The sequence below is a fragment of the Meleagris gallopavo genome, chromosome 10, assembly GCF_905368555.1.
Source record: "Meleagris gallopavo chromosome 10, MGAL_WU_HG_1.1, whole genome shotgun sequence".
Taxonomy (NCBI): domain Eukaryota; kingdom Metazoa; phylum Chordata; class Aves; order Galliformes; family Phasianidae; genus Meleagris; species Meleagris gallopavo.
In genome coordinates, this window is record NC_139413.1 from 8377637 (window position 1) to 8399657 (window position 22021).

The window sequence follows — 22021 nt, forward strand, 5'->3', positions numbered from 1 at the left end:
TTCATGTTATGAGAAGGAACTTCTTATCTAGTTTCTACTGTTTAAAACAAGACAAAACAAAAACCAACAACCAAGCCCAAAACTAAGAAAAACCTGTTAATAATAGGTAATAATTTGAAATTCTGCATTCTGAGCACATCATCTGAGTGAAGAATTCATTCCTAACATCTAACCTGTTGATGTAGCCCAGGTTACAGTTGGCCTGCTGCCTGCAAGAGCACACTGCTGGCTCGTGTCCAGCTTTTCACTCACCGGGACCCTCTCTGGGGTCCCTCTGAACAGGGTTGCTCTCAAGGTCTTCTCTTCCCAGTTTGCACGCATACCTGGGATTGCCCCAACCCAAGTGCAACACCTTGCAGTTGGCCTCGTTGAACCACATTAGGTTTTCACGTGCCTCCTTTTTGAGTCTGTCCTGCTCCCTCTGGATGGCATCCCTTCCTTCTGTGGTGTCAGCTGCACCACACAGCTTGGTGTCACAGCAAATGTGCTGAGGGTGCACTTGATCTCGTCCCCTGTGTCATTGATAAAGATTTTAAAGAGTAATAGTACCCTGGCTTGACAGGATTTTCTCATTTATTCATTTCAGTGACAAGGTACATCTGTGAGAATATTATGGTAGAGGAGTAACTTACCAGGAAATATAGCAAGTGATAGTTTTACTTGTTTTCTTTAGATGAATCACTGCAAGTGTTTTGCTTTATCTTTTAAGTACAATAATTTTAGAAGTCTTACACTGTGATCCGGATTTCTTGGTAGAGGGAATAGAGCAACTTTGGGACTGGATTCTACACAGCTCCTTTTGTAAATTGAAAAAAGTTCTATGTGGAAACTTCAGCGGTTCCGTAACTTTTTGATGTAAAATCCTGAGATGATGTTTTGGGGGAAGCTTCTATTGCAGGGCTGCAACAATGATGGTGCTCACTACAGGGTTTAACATATTACACCTCACAGATTAGATATCCCTATAAAGCAATAGCACAAGAATGTGCTGCAATTATCTATAACATCTCAGATGTGACGTGAGTGCTATGTATTTATTTGAGACGCTTAGCAAAGATACAACTGATTTTCTGCTGACAGTTGGTATTCTTAAGTATTAAGTTCTCTATTTAGATGTAGTTATCCCATTATGTCTTGTTATTTCAACCCGCGTTTATGCCTTTTCCTTTTTTTAGGACACGTTCTATCAAAAATAAATAATTAAACCACAGATGAACTGTCAAAAGGGAACATTCATATTTTAACGCAACATTAACATTTTGGTAATTAACATGGCAGTTAATGCTTTTAGCAGATGTAACAACATTAGACTTGTAAATTTTAATTAAAGCTAATGGTTCACGATAGCTGTAGGGATCAGGCATCCTCTCTGGATACTGAAAACATGTCTAATGTGATTAGAAATACTAATTGAAGAAAAAAGGACTGCAATAGTGATGACTGTACTTCTTTATCCTACTGAATTATTACAAACCTGCAGCAACTTTTTAAATACATTTGTAAGAGGAAGATTGAAGAGTCAAATGCTCCCCTTGAAGAAATGAAAAGGGGGTCAAGAGAACATTAGATATTTTCTGTGTGTTAGAAGAGGGAAAAGTATTAATTGAAAGCCACTGCTCCTTCCGTATTCTCTTGAGACTGTATTCCCAAGAAATACCATAAAGTTATTTGGTTACGTTTCACACCCCTTTTGGATTTAATTAGGAACTAATATGTTAGTTTTAATTCCCTTGGAGGCTTTGAATTCCAACGGCAGGCACGGAAGCAGGACTGGCACTGGGAACTGTGACTCTGGTGGATGTTTCTCAGCTTCACTGAGCGTTAAAGAGATTGGTAGCGAGTCCTTTTCACGGCTTGTTGAAACATGAAACATTTTAATAAGCACAGGGAAAGGATTAGTTTTACTAAGGGTAATTACAAGCTGCTAGCCACCTATAAAATGCACTTACATTTTATTGTAAAATGCCAGCAATATTTATTTCACTTGTTATGTGGATTTTTTTTCTAAATCTGGCTCAGTCTACTGAAGTTGGTGGGAAAAATCTCTAGTCCCTATTCTAAAAAAAATTACCATAGAAAATCATGTCCTTTCCACTGGGAGTTCTGGCTAATAAAGATTAAACACTGGAACTTAAGTTTGCTTTTTTGACTGACAATAGTTATTTTTGCTATAAATGTGGTTATTCCCCACTAGTGCCTTTAGCTCTGCTTCTGTCAACACCCTTCCAACATCATCATAAATTATTATTCATTTACTTTGCAGCGCAGGCGTAGGCTCCATTCCACTAGGCAAAGTGCAAAGACATGGTGAGAGACAATTCCTGTTTGGTAGAATTACACTCTAACTAGTTGTGACAAAGGCTGAGAGAAAAGATGCTAGGAGAACGACAAAGGCTGAGAGGAAGGATGCTAGGAGAACTAATGCTGTTTTCTCTCCATTTTATTTTTAGCTGAAATAGGAAACTTGATCAAGCTTGTATGGAAAGACTGAATAAAGCTACTTGAAGAAAGCTTATCAAGTAATGCTGCAGTTCAGAACACTTGCAAAGATTTATATTAGTTTCTGGGGAAAGAGCCTGCACGAGAAATGGAAATCTTTTTATCTTGCATTGGTACTAAATATGAAAATTAAATGGTGTTTAAGTAATTACAAACCGTAGGCTGTCTTTCTCCAAAGGTGTAAATTTTGTTGAATTCCAGTAAGAAAGAAGATCTCAACGTGTATTTTGAATAGCTGTCCTGCTGTATCACCAGGCCTGATGCAGTGGCTAGCAGTAAATCTGAATATTGCCCTTTATAGCCCACTCTGCTTTTTAAATAGCAATATCCCTATCGCTTGCTGACTATATTATCTGATGAAATAAAAAAAGCCAAAAAAGAAAAGCCCTAAACTCAACTCACTGACATCAGTCTGATTTTGCCAGCTTTACATTTGGGATGACATTGCGACCTCCCTGAGGAGAACAGCAAAGCTTCCATGAGGTCAGTGGCTTCATGATTTACTTGTATGTTAACCAACCAGGAAATGGATTATCCTGTCAATCATTTTCCACTGGGAAATACCATATGTTTTACAGAGTTTGTTCTAAATTTTACCTGTATTATCATTGTCATAAATATCTTTCAGGAACTCCTCAGGGCTTCGACACTGAGGTGTGCAATGGTGAGGATGGCTGATGTACCTAAGAATTTAGTCAGGTGGGAGGAGAAACAAAAGTCAAGGTTGAGGTGTCAGCACATTCTCTGGACACAGAGTCTTAATGTTTAGGCACCAACGAAGCGAATGATTCAGCGCTCGGGTATTTATTTTATTTGGCATAAAATGTTGCAGATCTGGATTTTCATTAATAATTTACTATAACTTCATGGTAATAATGACTCAAGCAGAACATATTTTGTGAAATCTATGCCTTACTGAAGGAAAGGACAAACTTAGGTGATTTTTTTTTTTCTTTTCTGGTTAAAAGAACATTCCTGGATCCAACAGCCAAGGCCCAAGTCTTCCGCTGCGTAAATCAGTGTGACTTCACCAAAGTCAGAGCAGCTATACTGACTTATACTAAGAATCTGGGCCTTGGTGACACCAAGTATATTGTTTATAGTTTTTATTGGCAAGTGCATGTTTATAGACTTTAGGACAGTTTCTAATCCTGCGCCATATCGTAAACACTACTGCCTCATACAAACAGACACAACAATTATTTGAAAGTTGTAAGGCTTAACAACTTCTGTAAGAGTTCCTTTTATATGAATAACACAAGTTTCTGGTTTTCAGTGAAAGAGCTTCATGCGTGCAGGGCCACTGCCGGACAGGAGTTAGGTAATTTGTGCTGCTGCAAGCAGTACTAGCAGCCAGGCTCTGGCATTCAGAGCAGGGTAATAAATTAATTTCCAAGGTAAAAACTTAAACATACCTAAAGGGAATATGATGTTGCCATTGATGAGAAGTTTGTTGCCACAGAATTCCTCAGACCAACAATCTTGTGAGATTCAAAACACAAGGAAAAAAAACAATCAAAACAACAGTAGCTTGATGCATTAGAGTATACGATAATTATTTCTTAAAAGGAACAGATATTCCAAGTAAGAGTTATATAGGCTCCCTGTCAGGCCTTGCTATGCTCACCAGGACCTGTTTTAAAAAAGTCCTCTTTTGTGCTTGGTTGTTTGAATCTCATATATCAATGCTTTTTCTGATTTTTTTTTTTTTTTTTTAACTGAACGTATGTATTTTAGATGCTGTTTTGGGTAGTTCTCAATCTGAAAGTAGAATAAGGTTCAGTTCACTGCTACTTTTAGTGCACATACTCTCTGTATGGCAAAAGTTTTCTGCATGTGACAATTATGGAGAAATCAGAAACAGCACGTTGCATTAATAATGTTTTGGAATTCTAAATGAAAGAAGGACTAAAGTCTTTCAAATTACCGCATTTAAAATTTAGAACAATAATTTGGTGTGTGTGTGCAAAGCAGGAGCATTTTGGTATTTTGTTTGCTCACAACACTGTATTTCCATATGCACAGCGAAATTTCACCACAGCTTTAAGTTCCTTAAACTCAGTGTTTCTTACACTTGTTTATACAGCCCTGCACTGCAATACTGCTAAATGTTCAGAGCTCTCTGATGGCCCTTAAATCTGAGTTGTCAGCCTCCAGGTTTTAGATTTATAATTGCGTGTTCCATCTCCCTATTTTTTAAAAACTGTAATGGGTATATGAAAAGGAATAACTCCATTTGCATTAGAATGTAGTTCCATCTCTTCAAAATGATGAGCAGAATCATCTTTGGAAAAAAAAAGTTAAAAGCAATTCAATTCCTCAGCATTTATTGTGTCCATAGTTCTCTGAAGTACCTGCGTTTCTACATTACCTCCTGTACATTTTTTTATCATGGGCAAACTTGGTCATCTTGTTGCATTTTCTCACCCTTTCTGCATTCCTCACCTTTCCAACAGCTCTGGCATGTTTGTGTGGTGTGACAGGCTCCCCAGCAGGAATGTTTCATGAGACCTACTGAAGCCACCAAGTTTTTTTTCTGGCCTTATCTTGGTTAAAACTTTGTCTTTAAATCACAGTCAAACAAGGCCTCACAACATCTACCACAGCAGGTTTCCTGCTTCTGATGTTTTTGGAAGAGGTTTCACAATTACTTTTTATACCATTACCAACATTTTCCTTGAAATGCTTTTGGCCTGCCTTTTACAGTTTCATGTTTAGATTGCCAGAGCTTTTGCTACTTTCTGTTTCTCTCATCTGAACACAATATTTTAAGAGTGCTTTTTTGCTACTATCCATTACTCTCCTGCAGAGCTCCAACTGGTCTTCAGACGTTCCTTCCAGGAGCTTCGACAGGTGATAGACACTTGCTCAGCAATCCTAACACACGTCACTTTCCCCTTTGGCTCTTACTTTTAATTTGCTTCTGACAAGCTTCCTTGATGACTTGTAACCATCTTTTCAAAGTTCACTGTTCCTATGGTAAATTTATTTGTCCCTTTCACTTCTACAAAGGTGTTGAATTTGGATATATTGTGGTCAAAATTCTGGAATGGTTCTTTGATACAGAAGCTCTGAAGAAGGCCTGGTGCCCTACTTCATTCAAACCAAGAGGTCTCTGAGCTTCTCTAATGAATTGAGTTTAAACTTGGCATAGTATCCTATCGCAATATTTATCAAGCCCAGAGAGAACTTATATCTCTTCACTCTGGCCATCACACCTTTCTAATTTCCCTGCCACAAAAAAGGTAGATAGATGAGCTTTTTTACTGTTAGTAACAAAGAACCAGGACAGAGAGAAACCCTAAGCCTGAAAATTCAGGCTTCAAGGTTTTATAGTGAACAGTTGCTCCTTTTAATTAATTTCCTCTGGTTTACTGATTTGAAGAACCTGAAGAATTGTTAACCATTGAGCTGTTATGTTACCTCTTACATCTGTGACCCCAACCACATCTATTCCCAGCTTCTCTGCCCTAGTGAGCTCCTTTGCCTGAAATTGTTAAAGTTTTGAAGTCTGTATTTTTCTTGAGTTTAAAGTTTATGCTGTTAATGAACATCTCAGGAAGCTAGATGTATGGAGTCCTAGATAATAGGAGTAGTAGGAAGCAAGCACATTAGGAATCACCTGGGGAATAGGTCTAAACGTCTGAGTCCTTGCTTGACTTAAATGTCGTTGCCTAAAAGTCTCTAACTGCTTTTGAGTCTTTTTTTTTGAGTGCTTTTGAGTAACCAAATCCTGGCAAAGACCACCAGTATCTGGTTCAATGATAATAACACACAACACTGCCATTGCAAATAATACCTTTTATGATCATCTGGTATTTTAGATACCCTGAATGTTTATAGGTTTTATACATATCAATAGATTTCAGTGACCAGAAAAAGACTCATGGAACTTTCTTAAGTTGATTAACTAATTGACAATACTGAGGCTGATGAAGCGCAGCATCAGTGACAGTGACATCTGCCAGTAGAGCTTAGGAAGCATCTGTAAATGAGAATCTGCAGTTACCAACTGTTCAACGTTGTTACATATTTCTTTACCAAATTTAACAGTAAATTATGAATGTCTGTGCATTGCTACAAAATCATTACTTGCAGACTGTTAAGGAAGATCAAAATTAACTCCCAAATTAGAATTAGTGAGGGGCAGCTATAACTCTCCCATATATACTATAGAACTCACATCTAGTATGATACCTAGGGTAAATATGGTTATTTATGACCCTTCTGTAATTCGCAGGATCTTTCTCTGCCACCTCTACAATTCCCCCTTACCTAGTGATCTTTTTCTCAGTATGCAAAACCAGTGCACTTAACTTGCAATTTTAATCTAAGGGTAATTAAAAAATAGGTGGAACAAGATGGTACTAACAGTCCTATGAGAGCCCTTTATCTCCACAAATGTTACATAAGGCCAACTGCAGGGACCAAACTTGTCAACTAGCTCCAGTATGGGGAGTTGTACACTAAACTCCTTCCTTCTGCCTCTGCCTGTTTGATTCCAGGTGTGGAGCATTTGCCACACCTCCAGCAGCTGGTAAAGCTTAGCCTAAGAGCTGTGCTCTTCCTCTCAGATCCCTAACTCCAGCATGTCTTCATCTGTTTTCTCTAAGCCTTTGCTAGCTGGTTAGTCAGTGTCCCCTGCAGCCTCCAAGAGAATCACTTACCAGAGATAAGCCTGCTCCTTAACAACCCCTTAGGCTAGTCGATCTTCCAGAGCCTTTTCTGCCTTTCTGATTCTGTGTGATGTGAAGGCTCCATTACCATGAATGTTAGATGGGTTTATTAAAGTGAAAATGTGCACTGAAAAGCAAAGGCAAACATCCCTTTACAAGTAAACCTTCATACAGCACAGGCCTGAAGACCAACTTTGATAGCACATGGCAGGTTTGCACCCTGCAAATTTGAAATTTGTATTTTATTTAAAATTAGTATAGTATTTTATTAAAGCTTTCTTTTTTTTTTTTTTTTTTGTAAGGTTCTTCTTGATGGCCATGATGATGGTTGGTTAACTGAAGCAGCGTATTCAGCTTTAGGTCTTTGGGTTCTCACCAAAAACAAAATGGAAGCAGCCATTTTTTAACCAAGTGAGGCTGAAATACAGGAAAGAGAAGAAGCTGCAGCAGTTGGTAGTATCAGGCTAAAACAGTGGTTGGGTTCAGACAGCTGAACAGTGTAGAAATGCAGTAACTGTAGCTACAGTGACATAACAAATGGAGAAAATTGAGGAATAAAAATGTAACTAAGCGCAGTGGGTATAAAAATAACATTTTGCTAAAACAAAACAAAAAATCCAGGTGGCTAAAAACATCAGATGACAAACTGCTATGATAAAGAGGAAATGTGCAGAATTGCTAATAAATGTATTAGCATCAGAGAAATGAGACAGCAAAGAAAAATATATTTTTTAACTGTGAGAGTTTCTATCATCACACACCCCACAGACCTCTCAGGGCTGAGGTCCACCTCACAAGCAGGCTGTACTTTTGCAGAGAGGTGAATGGACTTTTTCTAGACACTAGTCTGTATCTTATTTATTCTGCAAGGGACTTTGATAAAGTACAACTTAAACTGTTACGGAAACAAAAATAGTTGTCCTTTACATATGGTTTCTTCACCTTAGAAGAAGCTATTTGATCACAGTGCCATGTAACCCTCCCTGAGAAATCGTGCGGTATAATTTGTGCTCTTTTCGTTGTGTGCCAATAAGCTTCAGGGCCGAAGCTTCAAGTGGGTGCTGCTGGCTGATCGCAGAACCAGCGCCCTGATTAGAGAGGCCTGCGCGCCTACTGCTGCTGTTCTGCTGCGCGGCTTTGCCGGGCGAGCGCCGTGCCAGGGCCGTGCCTTCAGCGCCGCTGCCCACCCAGGTCTGAGAGCTCCGTGCCTCGGAACCTTCGCGAGCCCGTTACCGCTGAGCCGGGCCGAGTCGCACCGCCCAAGTGCCGGCGGTGCAGAGCCGCCCGGCCGGTTGTGAGGCGCCTGACGGAAACCGCGGCCCGAGGAACGCAGCCCGCCCCGCCGAGGCGCCGCCGGGCACCCGAGGGCCATGGACGGCAGGGGGGCGGTGGGGCGAGGCGGAGCCCGGCGGCCGCCCCGCCTCCATCCTCGGGGATGTCGGGATGTTTACGGGCCCGGCAGGAGCGGTGGGGGGCGGAGAAGAGGTCGGGGCCGCAGCGGGTGTCCGAGCCGGCGGCCAGCAGCCCCGCTAGGCGCCTGCCGCGACCCGCGGCCCGGCTCCGGCTGCCGAGAAGCCGGCGGGCAGAAGAGGTGAGGCACGCCCCGGGCCCTGCGCTGGGAGCAGGCGAAGGCAGCGGCGGGTTCCCGGTGAGCGGGGCGCGGCGGGGCCGGGGCGGGAGGCGCGGGGCTGCGCCCGCCCGCCTGGAGGCGCTCCCCCCGCTGAGTCGCGCAGGCGGACCGCGGGGTCCCGCCTCCCGCCACCTCGCATTGGTCAGTGGGGCTCGTTCTCGCGGCGCCATTGGGCGGCGCGGCTGCCGCTTCCCCCGCCGTAAGGGGAGGCAGCGGTGCGGGCCGGGGAGAGAAACTTTTGCGGGCGGGGGCGGGATGGCGGCGGGGAGTAACCGGCCCGGGGCCGCCTTTGCTCGGCCGGCGTCCCGCGGGGCGGTGAGGGGCGGCTCCCCGGGGTCGTGGTGGGCGGCGAGGGGCGTCTCCCCGCGGTCGCGAGGGGCCGTGGTCCCGCAGTGGCTGGCGGGTCCCGCGGGAGCCGGGGAGAGGCGGGGGCGGCGCAGCCCCGGGCGGTGCGGTCTGGCCGCTCGCTGGGCGCCTGCCTCGGGCTGGGCTCCTCGGGTAGCGCCGCGGGAGGAGCAGCTGCTTGTGGTGCCGCTCGGTGTCTCTCTGCGGGAGCCCGGCGCCTCTCACCTGGCTGCCGGCCGTGCCCGGGCAGGTGTGGTGCTGCTCTTGGCCTGCCGGCTCTCCCTTGGGTTGGCCGCGCTGTGCTGAGGCTGCCGGGCGTGGGCGGCGTGGATGTGTGCGACCAGGAGAAACTGAGGCCTACTGAGAACTGCTGGGAGCGGGGCATCCTCTGTCAATGTATAAAACTAATAATAATAATAAAAAAATCGGTAAATATCTTTTTCCTATGGCTCCATGTTTACCTTGCATGGTGCCCAATTTCTGTTCTGTGTGCACCTGCTCTGAGTTTTGACTGTGTTTGTGCAAACTGTCCCTTCAGGATAGATGCTCTTCTTTGAAACTTGAACTTTTGCTTTGAGTTTCATGAGAGGCCTCAATTCTGCCTTGCACGACATAAGTGTTACAGCACTGTTCTCTCAGATTGGAATGGTAGCGTTATTTTTCAGGTCATGCATGCATAGTAACTTCATTGACATACTGAATGTCTTTCCTTTATGTAGTTATGTGACTAGCCTGAAGTTACAGTAGACTATTGCTCCATAAGGCAGGCACTTCAGTTAGTTAGATGTCACGTGAATATTTGCAACTCCACTAAATTGTAAGAGTGAAATTTTAAAACATGTTCCATTCATTGCTGCTTTGGAAATAGCTCAGAGTTGCAGTACTGTAGAGGTGTCTGCATTTGAAGTTTTTGACTCATGCTGCTGCGAGAGGGATGAAATGCAGCAGAATGCTCTGATTAGTTCATGGGCTCTGGAAAACAGGAGAAAAGAAGGGTAAATTGTTTTTTTGTTGTGGAAAGAGGGAAGCTTGCAAGTATCATCAAGCAGCTTTAAAGTAAGAACTTAAAGCCCTGCAGTGATATATGTTTGATACTGGAAGGAAGTAACACAAAAGCACACTTGCATGTTCTAAATAAAACATCCTGAATACTTTGAAATTAAAGAAGTATCTGATGTTTGGTTAGATGAATTTTCAAAGCATGCTCAGAGACTTTCAGTGAAAGGATAGAGATATGGCTTTTATGGTAGATACCCTTGTATTCAACAGAAAAACTAGTTGTTGAAGTGTAAAATAAAAAAAGGAATTTTAGTCCACTGAAAATCTGTTTTTGATTGACTTAATGTTGGTCACTTCCAGGGTCTACAAGAAATAGACAAATGGAGTTTCACCACTGTAGTGGAAATTCCTTCCAAAGAAGGAAGAATAAGTACCATTTTAGAGTTGTTTAGCTGAAGACATGTGAGTGTATGAGAAACTCATCTGAAAGATTTATCCTAAGACAGTCAAAAAAGAGTACATGAAGTCAGTCGGTGGCTTTGCTTTAACATGTGGTGTCTTCTGAATTGTAGGAGCTGTGAGGTACACACCTTTTATTTCCTTTTATTTTTCCTTTTATTGTGCCAAAGTTGAGCTGAATGCAGACAGCCTGCTATATTTGTTCATGGAGCGCTTTGGGGATATGCATGTGAAAAATGCATATTTAATAGGCTTAGTACAGGATTTTGCGTTCACATTAGTTCTGTGTTTGGTTCTATCACTGTAGTGGAAATGCTAAGTCATGCCTGAGCAGATGATTGTGCACCTGGTAGGAAGGCGGGGCCAACCCAGGGGAGCTCAGGTGCATGCAATGTACCTGGGTGACTGGAGGGGGTTGGAGCCAAGATCCACCCCTTCCCAGATGTCATTTAAGGCCTGGCGGTGGAAGCAAGGGCATCTCTTGCTACAGATCTATGCTTACCTGAGGCCTTCCAAAGGTAAGCAATTCTTTTCTTTATTTTTGCTGCATTTGGGCATGTCACCATCAGTCCCTTGTTGTCTTTGGAAGATTGACAGTCTTCCAGACATGTGTGCTGAATGGATGAATTCTCCTGATCTTGATAAGGTTTCTAGGAAAAGTTGACCTGCAGTAACTTCTAATGTTCATTATTTGGGGCTTGTCTGGAGGTCCCTTCTGATTCCCAGGAAGTAGTGCTTAGAACTAACAAGGAAGGGAGATACTCTTGCAAAGGTTAATGCTGTGAATAGTCATAGGAGTTTACTGGTGATTAAGTTCAAGAAAAATTGTTCAGCTATGTTGTATACAGTGTGCACTAGAGATGAAAATAATGCCGAGATTCCAAAGTGGTGATAAGAGCAGCCTTTAGAGCACTCTTTTCCTGTATTTATCATTTGAACCCTGCTGGCCATGTAGGAAGTACTTTAGCCTTGCGGTGCAGTACAGCAACACTCTCCATTGCCTTCTTAAGAAACTACTGGAAGGATTGTTTTAGTCAGCATTTCTATAAAGCAGAAGAGAAGCAATACTGCTAGAATAAGTACCTTTTCTGTTAAAGATAATCCCGTGTGTGTCTGAAATGTAAGTGCAATTCAGCTTCTGTTTCTGAAGTTAGAAAGCAGTGTATTTCAAATGCCATTATTGCCTATGGGGCAGGCAGAACACTTGTTCTTATGTGTGGGAGTTTGTTAGAAAAAAATAAACAAGATTCTGAAAAGAAGAATTTGTGGGAAAATAGTATGTATGTTTGAGTCTTACTGTGCATAGTTTAGTTCTCTGATAACAGTGACTTCTCACTGTTGATTATAGGTACCAATTCAAATAGACTATTTACTTCATGTGGCATTTGGGAACTTACATTCAGGGCTCTTTGCTTTAATCTGTTTGGGATGATTTATAACACAGTTACTACTGTTATATTTAGTAGCTGGACCAGATTAATTGCTTTACGTTGCCTTGGGAGTTCAGCATGTGGCTGAGATGTTTGTCTTTGGGAGAAGCGGAGCTAGCTGCTACACTGTTGATGGTCTGGTCCTTTTCACTTCATTTTAATCCTGTGTCACAAAGCTATTGATTCCTTGAAAACTGGAAGGCAAAAATATCACAGGTAAACTTCATGTTCAATCTATAATAAGGAAGTAGAAGCTTACAGTGTGAAAAGGCATAGCGTTCTGGCCTGTAGAGGCCTTTCTTCTGTACCCTTTTCTTCCTCATCTGAAAACAGATCCAAAAAAGGAGTTGTCTTCACAGCAGTGAATTTCCAATACTTGCCGTGAGTGGAATTCAGAACTGTGTGTTAGGTGTGTGGGCTGCTTGTGAGATTCGTGGACATAACCGGGGCTTGGGAGCAGGAGCTGTGAGCAGCCTGTGTACACTACACTGCACAAACAATTAGTCATTAAGGATACCCCAGAAACAGCAATGGATCTTGCAGATTTTTGCTGGCGGAGGTTAAACGTTAAGATACAGAAACAGCTGTGCATTGTCCTGCGGAGGTGAAGTGTCTCACTGCTGGTGCTCTGCTTCTGGGCCCAGGGATCTCCCACCATTCAGTGTAGCCGTGGGACTAGGAGGCGGTGTGAGGAAAGCTTCTCGAGTCTGGCTGGTATTCCTGCTCTGATTCTGTGTGCTGCTTCATTTCATCATCTTGGGGGTAGATGAGGTTTTAAATTATGTACTGAAGTTATGTTTTAAAGAGAAAGGGCATCTCATCACCCTATCCATGTGTTGGCCTGGGGAGGGTTAGGTTTTAATGGCTTCCAATCGCATCTTAACTTCCTTTCTCTGAAAATCTTGTGGTTTTTTTTTTTTTTGTCATTGGACTTGTTACCGTATGTTTTGTTTCCTGCTCCTGCATACCTGCATGGTATTTTGCAGACAAAACTCTTGGCTTTCTACTGAATAACTTGTGTTCTCCCTCTGTTGGCTGCGTTCCTGTTATTAGTTTTTTTTTTTTAATCATTTGATACTTCTTATCATCCGTACCTAAGACTGAACTAAAATGAGATGTGAGCTAATGCAGTAACTCACTGTTGCCAGAAGGAAGATGTTCATTTCCCCCTGATCTCTCCCTTGTCTCCCACCTCTGCCCTTGCTCAGCAGACCAAAGGCTCTGGCAGCCTCCCCTGTGCCTCACTCAGCATGTGTTGCTTGTGGAGTGTGCGCCTGGCTGCATTTGGGGCTGAACCAGCTCAGCAAATGTTCTGGAGTGGTCAGGATGGCTAAGCAGGATCACGTGGAAGGGAAAGGAAGACCTTAAGTGTTTGTGAGTTGTTAGATTGGCTTTGTGCTTGAGGTGTAATTTGACCAGAGATTTAACTGATGTAAGTTAGGGCTGCTCTGTCCCCCGCTGCATCTTCCTGTCTCTTTTCTGCTATCACAATTCCATCCTTGTGTCTGCAAGGGGAAAGATTTGAAGAACTGATCTGGAGGAAAAAATAGAGTTGCCTGACAGGGTCAGTTTGTGACTGGTCCAGTAAAGGAACACTGGTTCCTCCCCGGGCAGGAAGCAGGGCCTGGCGTGTGTGGCTGGGGGGAGGGAGGAAGGTGGCTGTGCCCCAGGGATGACTGCTGTCCTTGTGTGCACCGAGGGCCTGTTCTGCTGGTAGTGGTGTGGTCAAGTGCTGTGTGTGAATTGAGATTGCATCACAGGGAAGACGTTTGAAGGCAATGAAGTATTTCCTTTGTAACTGGCTACTCCGTATGAGGAAATGGCAGTTAGATTTTTTAGTGGGTGAACATAAACCAAAAAATGAGGCTCATCCTCAGTCAGTTGTCATGAGATAGTCAACAGTTGGAAAAAGGGCGAGTCAGTGCAAGTGCAGCCCTTTGGGAGCAGCTGGGAAGATAAGGAATCTACCTGCCTGACACAACTGGCAAGGAGAGGGAGGAGAAAAGAAAATCCTTGTTACATTGTGCCGGTGGTGGAAGAGGAAGAGGGATGGGCCTGTGAGGTGTGGCCTTTTTTCTGGGTATTGACAGGGAGCTTCTGGGAGCTGGGCAACAACAGTGGCTGGAACCTGTGCTTTCAGGGTCAGAATCAAGAGTGCCTGATGAATTCGGGTGGATGGATGGATGAGAGAACTGTATGTGATCTATATATATATATAAAATATAATAATAATATATAAATATAATATAATAATAATATACAAATATATTATTTTTAAGTAATTAAAAAGGTAATTTAATATGTGTATGCTGGCTTCTGCTCAAATTGCTCTTGCAAAAACCAGCACTTATCCCAGCTTAACAGTGCATGTTTGACTGCTTGGAGTGGACATGTTACTCCTTGTGAGTAGGGAACAAAACATTTAAGCTCAAATTCATTTTGTTGAATGCTTTAAGTAAAAACAAAGAGTAGTTCCTTCCACATAGGTAGATAATTAATAACTACTTTTATCTCAACAAATGCTGATAACTTGTTTTGTCCTCCACTTTCAAGATTGTCCTCACAGAGCTGCCATCCTACAGGGAGAGTTCAGTTGATAGTATATTCAAAATACAACTCTCAGAAGCACTTTATAAGGTAATCCTACTTGTGTATATGCATCTATATTCAATCATATTTACCACTTAAGATGTCACAAATAGTTTTTCTTCTGGTACTGATGCTTCTGTAGAGAATTTACCAATGAATGTGGTTTTGTCACACTGTAGACATTTTTTATATTGTGAAACAAATGTTTCATTTTAACCACCATCAGCTAGTAATAGTAACCATTCTGTATGTCTATATGCATAATTTATAAATGATTATGGATAGATGTATATGTGTGTATTTATGTTGTAATGCATATGTATAATGTGTGTCTCTATGTGTTCAGGTATATAATGCACGTTAGTTGGGGTAAATTAGAGACTCCCCTGTGCTGATGATTAACCTGCTCTTCCAGTGTGGAGTTGACTTTATTCCTTGCTGATTAAGGCCTTGATCTTCTTGGCAGAGTTTGAATGAGTGTCAACTTAAATGCATTTTGCTTTATTAATACTTATATCCAACTTTGCTGTTGAAGGAGCGCAAAAAAAGAAATTGGTGTGGTCAAATATTTATTCATCAAGTGAATGAGTAGTTCAAATAATCAGTAAGCCATTAAATAAATGATAAGCATCAAATAAGCATTTTGCAGACTGTATGTTTCTCATAATCTGTTAATAGCAGCAAAACCAGTGAAAAGTATAGTAAGTTTGAGCTGGGCAGAGCAAAGGACCTGGAAGAGAGGAGTGGATGATGGTAGAATTGTTTATTGCTAATTATTTAGTATTGTATTTGTTGTAAATGCTTCTTAGGGAAGTAGGAAGATATGAAAAAGGTTCTAGGAAGGATTAGTTAGCAATGGATGTGTGCAGTGTCACTGTTTGTATGTTGGACTGACAGCCTTGGAAAATTTGCGGTTTACTGAAGCTGCCTGGGCATGAATTTGTCCAGAAGCCTAATGGGTTTATTGCAAATATAAGTATATGAAAACCCATGTTACAGGCAATGTTTGTGTATTTTGATCTTTACAAGAGAAAGTGCAGAGTCCTCAATGCAGTTGAATGGTCCTTCTGGCACCTGCCCACCTTCCAGCCCCCAACTCTGGCTGTGGGAGTGCAGCCCCCTCACTGCTGTTCAATGCTATCACACCTGGTTCTTCTGGTGCCCGAGCTAATGCTGAAACTTCTTGCTCCAACATCAGCAGCCCTGAGCTTTCAGTTTGGCACGGGGTTGTTAAGTTCTGTGTAAGCCTGGCATCAGCTGCCTTGTGCAAGTCTTGCAAGCCTTGGCTGCTGTCCAGTAGCGCTTGAGCAGGAAACAGGAGGTAGTTTTTTGATTGTACTTTGTTCGTAAGCCTCAAGCATAACCAGTTGCAGTGGAGCAGCATTGATTGGCTTTTATTCCTTTTGTTTTTTAAAACATTTCAAGTGTTCCAGCATATTTAATGATTTCTAATGCTTTTTTAAAGCTGACTCTGCAACTCTGTGAGTGGATAGAGTAGTAGCATGTGCATGTATAACTGCATTCCATTTTCTTGACCTATGTTAAGAATAATTTAATGACAAGACACTAGAAAATTCATTAAGATCTCCTGCATTTCATGTTAAGTAGACCCATATTAATTATGATTCTTAGAATCCCAGTGGTATGGAGATGGGTGAATAATTTCTTGAAATGTATGTTAACGCATTGGGTTTCATCTTCCACTTCAATATTTGGAAGAGGAGGGGAGAAAAACAAACAAAACCTCAAGCAATCTGAAGTAAGAGAGCAGACCTCTCTTACTTGGGTGTTTTCTTTTTTATGCCTTTTGGAGGTGCTTGGATGGAACAAGGACTTGAGGGCTTGGGACACATTAGCATTCTAAGAGTAGCTTGTGAGAGTACTGCCTGTGTGCTGCTGTACTCTGTCTTCTGATGCTGTCAGCAGTAGATGGGTGCTGAGGAAGGTGTGCCAGTGTGACTGGCCCAGCAAGGTGCGGCTGTTTGGAAATGTATGGCCATTGTTTCCACCGTACTGTTCTTTGGTTTCAACCAGGCTGACTAGTTTAGGCCACTACGATTTGCCATTTGAAGTGCTTAGTAGACGCAGAAGAATCCAACTTCCGGACCTAAAAGTAGAGTGTATATGTGGTGTTAAATGGACCTCGGCCCTCTAGAAGCCATCATCCTTTAGAAAAACAAGCAAACAAAACCAAACAATGAGTAAAACTAAAGGAACTTATTAAAAAAAAAAAACCCTAAAAATACCTGCCTTGATTGACAGTGCAATCCAGAATTAAGCAAAGGACATGGCATCCTTTTTGAAAAGGAACTGAAGTAACTGTACCTGACCAGCACGTTGTGAGCAGTGTAAATTTGTGCTGCTGTGTTAGCAGTTATGTGGAGTACTTAAATCTATGACTAACATTTTCCACACTCGATAATCCTTTGATTGAAGTGTATTTATATTTTTGAAGTGTAGATGTTGTTTATTCTTCAACATCAGTTACTGAATGTCTCCATGTAAGGTCCAAAACTAAAAAATCATAGTCTGTAGCATGTAGTACTGGAAGCCACATATTGCTGTGGCCAATGGTGATGTTTTCTACAGGAATGTGCTGTATTTTTTTGTTGTAGTACTGCCATCTGTTAAGACAAGGACATTAGTGTCTGAATTCTGGCAAATATATTTCAATTTTTTATGGACTTTGAGCTATGAAAATAGCATTTGAAAAGGTACATTTAATGCAATTAGGCAGTGTGTAACACTTGGTTTCCTGAGATAACTTCTTCCTGTTTGTGAAGACTTAGTTGTGGTGAAGAAAAAAGTTGCAAGGATTTCACATTTTTCCCAGGTACCTTTTTCTTCTTTACAAGTGTTATTTAAAAAAATCCTCCAGCGTGATGTAGCAGAGAACTGGTTGGTGCAGAGGGACAGGCTGTCTGCTTTGGTTTCTGTAAGAGTCATTGGTAGTCTCACCTGTTAGTTAGAGGCCAGTGCACACCAAGTGGAAGAGTAGCTGTGCTATACAGCGTAAGGCACGTACTGCTGAAGCAGAAGGTGAGGCTGTACGTGTGCCTTCCTGCTACTCCAGCTATTACTTGCCTGCAGTTTTGTTTAATTTCTCAGGAACTCTGGGTTATTTATTAAAACTGAAATTCTCAGTCTACCTATTGGTCTTGCCTATGCTGTGTTCCCATGTTTACATCATTTAAATCTGAATCAGCTTTCCTGATTGTGGGTATTTGTCTATTGCACTGCACACCATTCCCCTCTTCATTGCACTGCATGGCATTCAGCAGTGCTCTGTCACCCTCGGCCCCCCGCCCTGCTCTTCTGAGAGTAATGAAGACTTTAATTGAATACATCTTTATGAGTCATGTGGTGAAGACGGGGAGGCATTTATTCCTACATGATTAGCGTAAGCACATTTGGAAATATTAGTCAGATTTGGCATTTTGGGTGCTAGTGGTGTTGCTGCTTTGCCTCTCACTTCATCTGTTGGTGGTTTTCCGTGAGCCACTGTGTCTGGAGGTGGTAGATTTGCAGAGGGAGGTCCTCATAGGACTTGCTTCAAGAAGAAATTGTTATGTTTAAATGCTTGCATTTGCGTTTTAGTTTTGAGTGCTAACTACTTGGCAGCATTTTCAGCATCATTTCACTAGTAAATTATAACATAAAAACATCTCTAGAAAAATAGAAATTATCATCTGTAATTTAAATACAAATAAGTATTACTCTGCTATATTTTGACCTTTGGAGTTGATTGTCGAGGTGAAAGGCATGCCTCTCTGTGAAAACAGTCTTCAAGCAGCAAAATCTAATTCTTGCCTGTGTTGAGAAACGGTACAAGAGATGAGTTTTGCACCCTGACCATTTTGTGTGATCAAAATGCCAAATTACTCTAAAATACAAATCTGTCATGCAGTCTTCGAAGACAAAAAAAAAAAAAAAAGTAGAAGGAATAAAAGCACTTCAGTATATGGATGTAAATCATTGATCTCTACTTTTCCTCTACAAAAGCAACAAAAGAACCTCAGAAGTTAATATATCTTTCTTGCTTACTGTGGTAGAACGTGTTTGTTACCTCTTCAGTTCTTCATTTCATTGTAAAAGCAAGCAACGAGGTGCAGTCTTGTGCTAAGTAAGTTTTTCAGCGTGGTTGTGTCACCATGGCAGGGAGGCTGCCAGGGGATGTGGTGGAGCCTGGAGAAGGCAGTCAGTGCTGGCATCCTGCAGCTGGCTGGGAAGTTGCAAGTTGCAGAGTTATGCAGCATCTGTCCACCAGCTGTTTCCTTATTTGTCTCCTCTCTATTATTTTTAGAAATCTTGCTATTTCTACTTCGTTTACTTTGCCTGTTGCATCAGTTTGATCGCACGTTTTCTGCTGACCTGCCTGAAATTGCTTTTTTGGATTTCTTTTATCTTTGTATTAATCACGGCTAATAGGGAAATCTAAGTCCAAAACTGTATCCTTGATGAAGAAATACTATGAATACGAAGAGGAAGCTGCTGTGAGCCCTGATTGCTGTGGCGCTGGGAGTGGGTAGTGGTACTGAGATGGGTGGGATGCCTGCTTTGATGGGAGTGAGGACAAATAGTGATTGGCTGTGTGTGTCCTGCCTGCTGATCAGCTCACTGCTGCAGTGTGGCAAGAAACTTTGCAAAGCTGCTCAGCGATGACTTGATCCATTAGCTGTATGAGCAGGGTGATGCTGTAAGAGTGGTGTTACTGTGAACACAAGTAGTTTGTTAGGATTTCTTAAATGTTTTGCAATAAGCCCTAAAAAACTTTGTCTAAGGTTCCCTGTTTTCTCTTGGGAGCTATTTCAACTCTTATAACAGTGTCAAAAGGAATTACTGGGAAGATTTATTTTGTGTCTATGTTTTAAAGGAGATAGTAGCTTGCATGTTTTCATGCTGAACTTCAGTTTAATGCTAGGTGAAAATCTTGTGTGATAGTTGTAGAGTAAGGTGTGTGGGACATGAATAGCTCTGTGTGCAGGTGGGCATGCTTGCAGTGTTTGAAGTATACAGATTTATCTGAATAAAATTATCTTAGGAATTTTCCTGGTGGTAAAGATTTAAGAGTTACCAGAAGTGAACTTCCAGGATTGGAAACAGGAAGTAAATCAGTCGGACACCAAAAAGCTGGAATAGTTTTGCAGTCAGATGTAACTCTCATTAATCTGGAAGCCTTGCCAGGTTTGATCAAGTGGCAGATGGCAGTGCTTTGTGTTTGTGTGTGTTGAAACAGTTGCTGAGGGGTTTCCTCTTGTGTAAGACTTGGTTCTGTTGCTTGGGTTCAAGGCTACTGGTGAGGCTTCTGTTGTATTCTTCTGAGCAGAGAGAGCGCGATGCTCCTTGTAGGCACCAGTAAAACTGGATGCTGCACCAGTCTAGTTGGACGCTGCACCTGCTTCCCTGCCTCTGCTTGCCTACCATATAAAATCTGTGGATAAATTAGTAGAGCTTAAACAGCATGTGTACAGTTGTAACTCTTCTGCTGCTCTGCTATTTCCTGCTCTTCCTAGAGGTCTAAGCTGCTGGCCTCAGATGTTTGTAGTTTGACAAAGGCCTGGCGCCTCTGAAGAGTGGTGAGTTGCTGCAGCTTCCATCAGACAGGGCCTTTTGCTCTGGCCTTCCAAGTGTTTGAAGCCTGTCCAGTATTTTCACATATGTTTTATAGAACAGCTATAAAGAGGATTGAAGACAAGTCAACTTCCTTCTGCAAATTGCAGAACTGGAGTAGTTAGATGTTGGTAAACTTAAGAATGCTAATGAGAATATTAGTTCTTCAATTTCATTGCTGGCTTTGTTGTTTGTAAATTACAGCATAATTGGATTACAGTGTAATGACTTGTTTATGTTTCTCTTTTCAGGCCTCGAAGGACACAGGACGCCTGACAGAATGGATGAGCAGTCACAAGGCATGCAGGGGCCCACAGCTCCGCCATTTCAGCCACAGGTATCTTTTTTTTTTTTCTGAACAGTTACTCAAGAACAGAGGCTAATGTTTCTTAAATAGAGAAATTAGGAAACATTATTCCTTACGGAGAGAGAAGGAAGGTTTGAAGAGGTATAATGTAATTTTGGTGATCTTGAAATACAGTTGATAGTCTCATATTTGATAGAAAACGTTTGTTTTTTCTTTTACTGTATTACCACTCCACTACCATGGAGTGGGACAAAGAGGGAAAGGTAAAGGCAGTAGTTTTCCTGAGAGGTGATGAAGTGTCAAACACTCCATGCTTCAAAATGAGGACAGAATTGCTTTGCTTATTTTGGACGTATCTTCAACTTGCTTTTCGTACACCTCCCAGTGATGTGAATTAGAGCCTTTCCCTATTGAAACCAGCCAGGAGAAATTCTCAGCAGATGTAGTTCTACTAGAAGGAAGATGTGTAAGAAATGTAGTCTTGGAATATTTGTTGGTAGAAGGAAGGATAAAGCTGATCTGTTGACATACGTTACCGGGGTATTGCTGTTTGACAGTTTTAGGAGATAATGTTTGTACAAGACTACAAGAACCTGTGGTGGTGTTACTTATAGTATTTACTGTGGCAGCAATTCAAAAGTAAAAGCTGTATTGTTTTTTTTCTGAAGCTGAAGCCCGTGTTTATAGTTCTTGTTAACAGAATAGATTATAGCCAGTGAAGTACACAAGTTACCCTATGAGTACACACATTCCTGTGAAAGTGCATTTTTGAGGACCGATTCAATTTGGAAATACTACTCTCACCTAGAAATTCAATTTAGGAATTCATGCTAGTAAAATAGCCTTTCAGTTTTACTGTTACAAGGAGTATAAGTGGTCTATGTGAAGTAGTTTCCCTCTTGATCATTAGAATATTTGAATTGCTGTGATGAAATTCTTTTTGCATTTAAGCTGAATCTGCAAATAATAGGAGGTCTTATGGAAGTTATTTATTTACTGTTCAGTCCAGATCAATCTTTGTCTTGTTGTAGTGCTCTGCCACACACAGAAATGGAGCAGTGTTGAGGAGCTTGTAGTAGTCACAGGATCGTAGAATGATTAAGGTTGGAAAAGACCTCTAAGATCATCTGGTCCAATTGTCCACTAAACCATATGTCCCTCAGTACAACATCCAAACGTTTCTTCAGTACCTCCAGGAACAGTGACTCCACCACCTCCCTGGGCAGTCCATTCCAGTGTCCAATTGCTCTTTAAGCAAAGTTTTTCATAATATCCAGCCTGAACCTCCCCTGGCACAACTTAAGGCCATTTTCCCACCTTGCTGTTAGAGAAGAGGCCATTCCCTGCCTTGCCGCAGCCTCCTTACAAGGAGTTGTCAAGAACAGTAAGGTCCCCCCTGAGCTGCTGCTTCTCTGAAGGAGGTTGAGAACCTCCTGCAGAGGCTTGCACACAAGAGGAACTGGTGTGGGTTGTTCAC

The 22021-nt window shown here is 42.0% G+C and overlaps 1 protein-coding gene across 10 annotated transcripts in view; it reads left to right on the top strand.

The window, feature by feature from the left end:
* Nucleotides 1-8574: 8574 nt before the first annotated feature.
* Nucleotides 8575-22021, top strand: part of NEK7 (NIMA related kinase 7) — a 75529-nt gene continuing 62082 nt past the window's right edge. For 3 of the 10 annotated variants that reach the window (XR_014885314.1, XM_085232017.1, XM_085232018.1), the window contains exons 1-2: nucleotides 8576-8766; nucleotides 20489-20574. Coding sequence is in view for 8 of the 10 variants with exons in the window: in XM_085232017.1 (XP_085088143.1) it covers nucleotides 20518-20574 (57 nt within the window). In the remaining 2 variants the exon portion in view is untranslated. Of the gene's footprint in view, nucleotides 8824-14175; nucleotides 14233-14591; nucleotides 14676-20488; nucleotides 20575-22021 lie in introns of those variants that run through there. The other 7 variants (XM_085232013.1, XM_085232019.1, XM_085232014.1 and 4 more) reach the window with 6 other exon arrangements.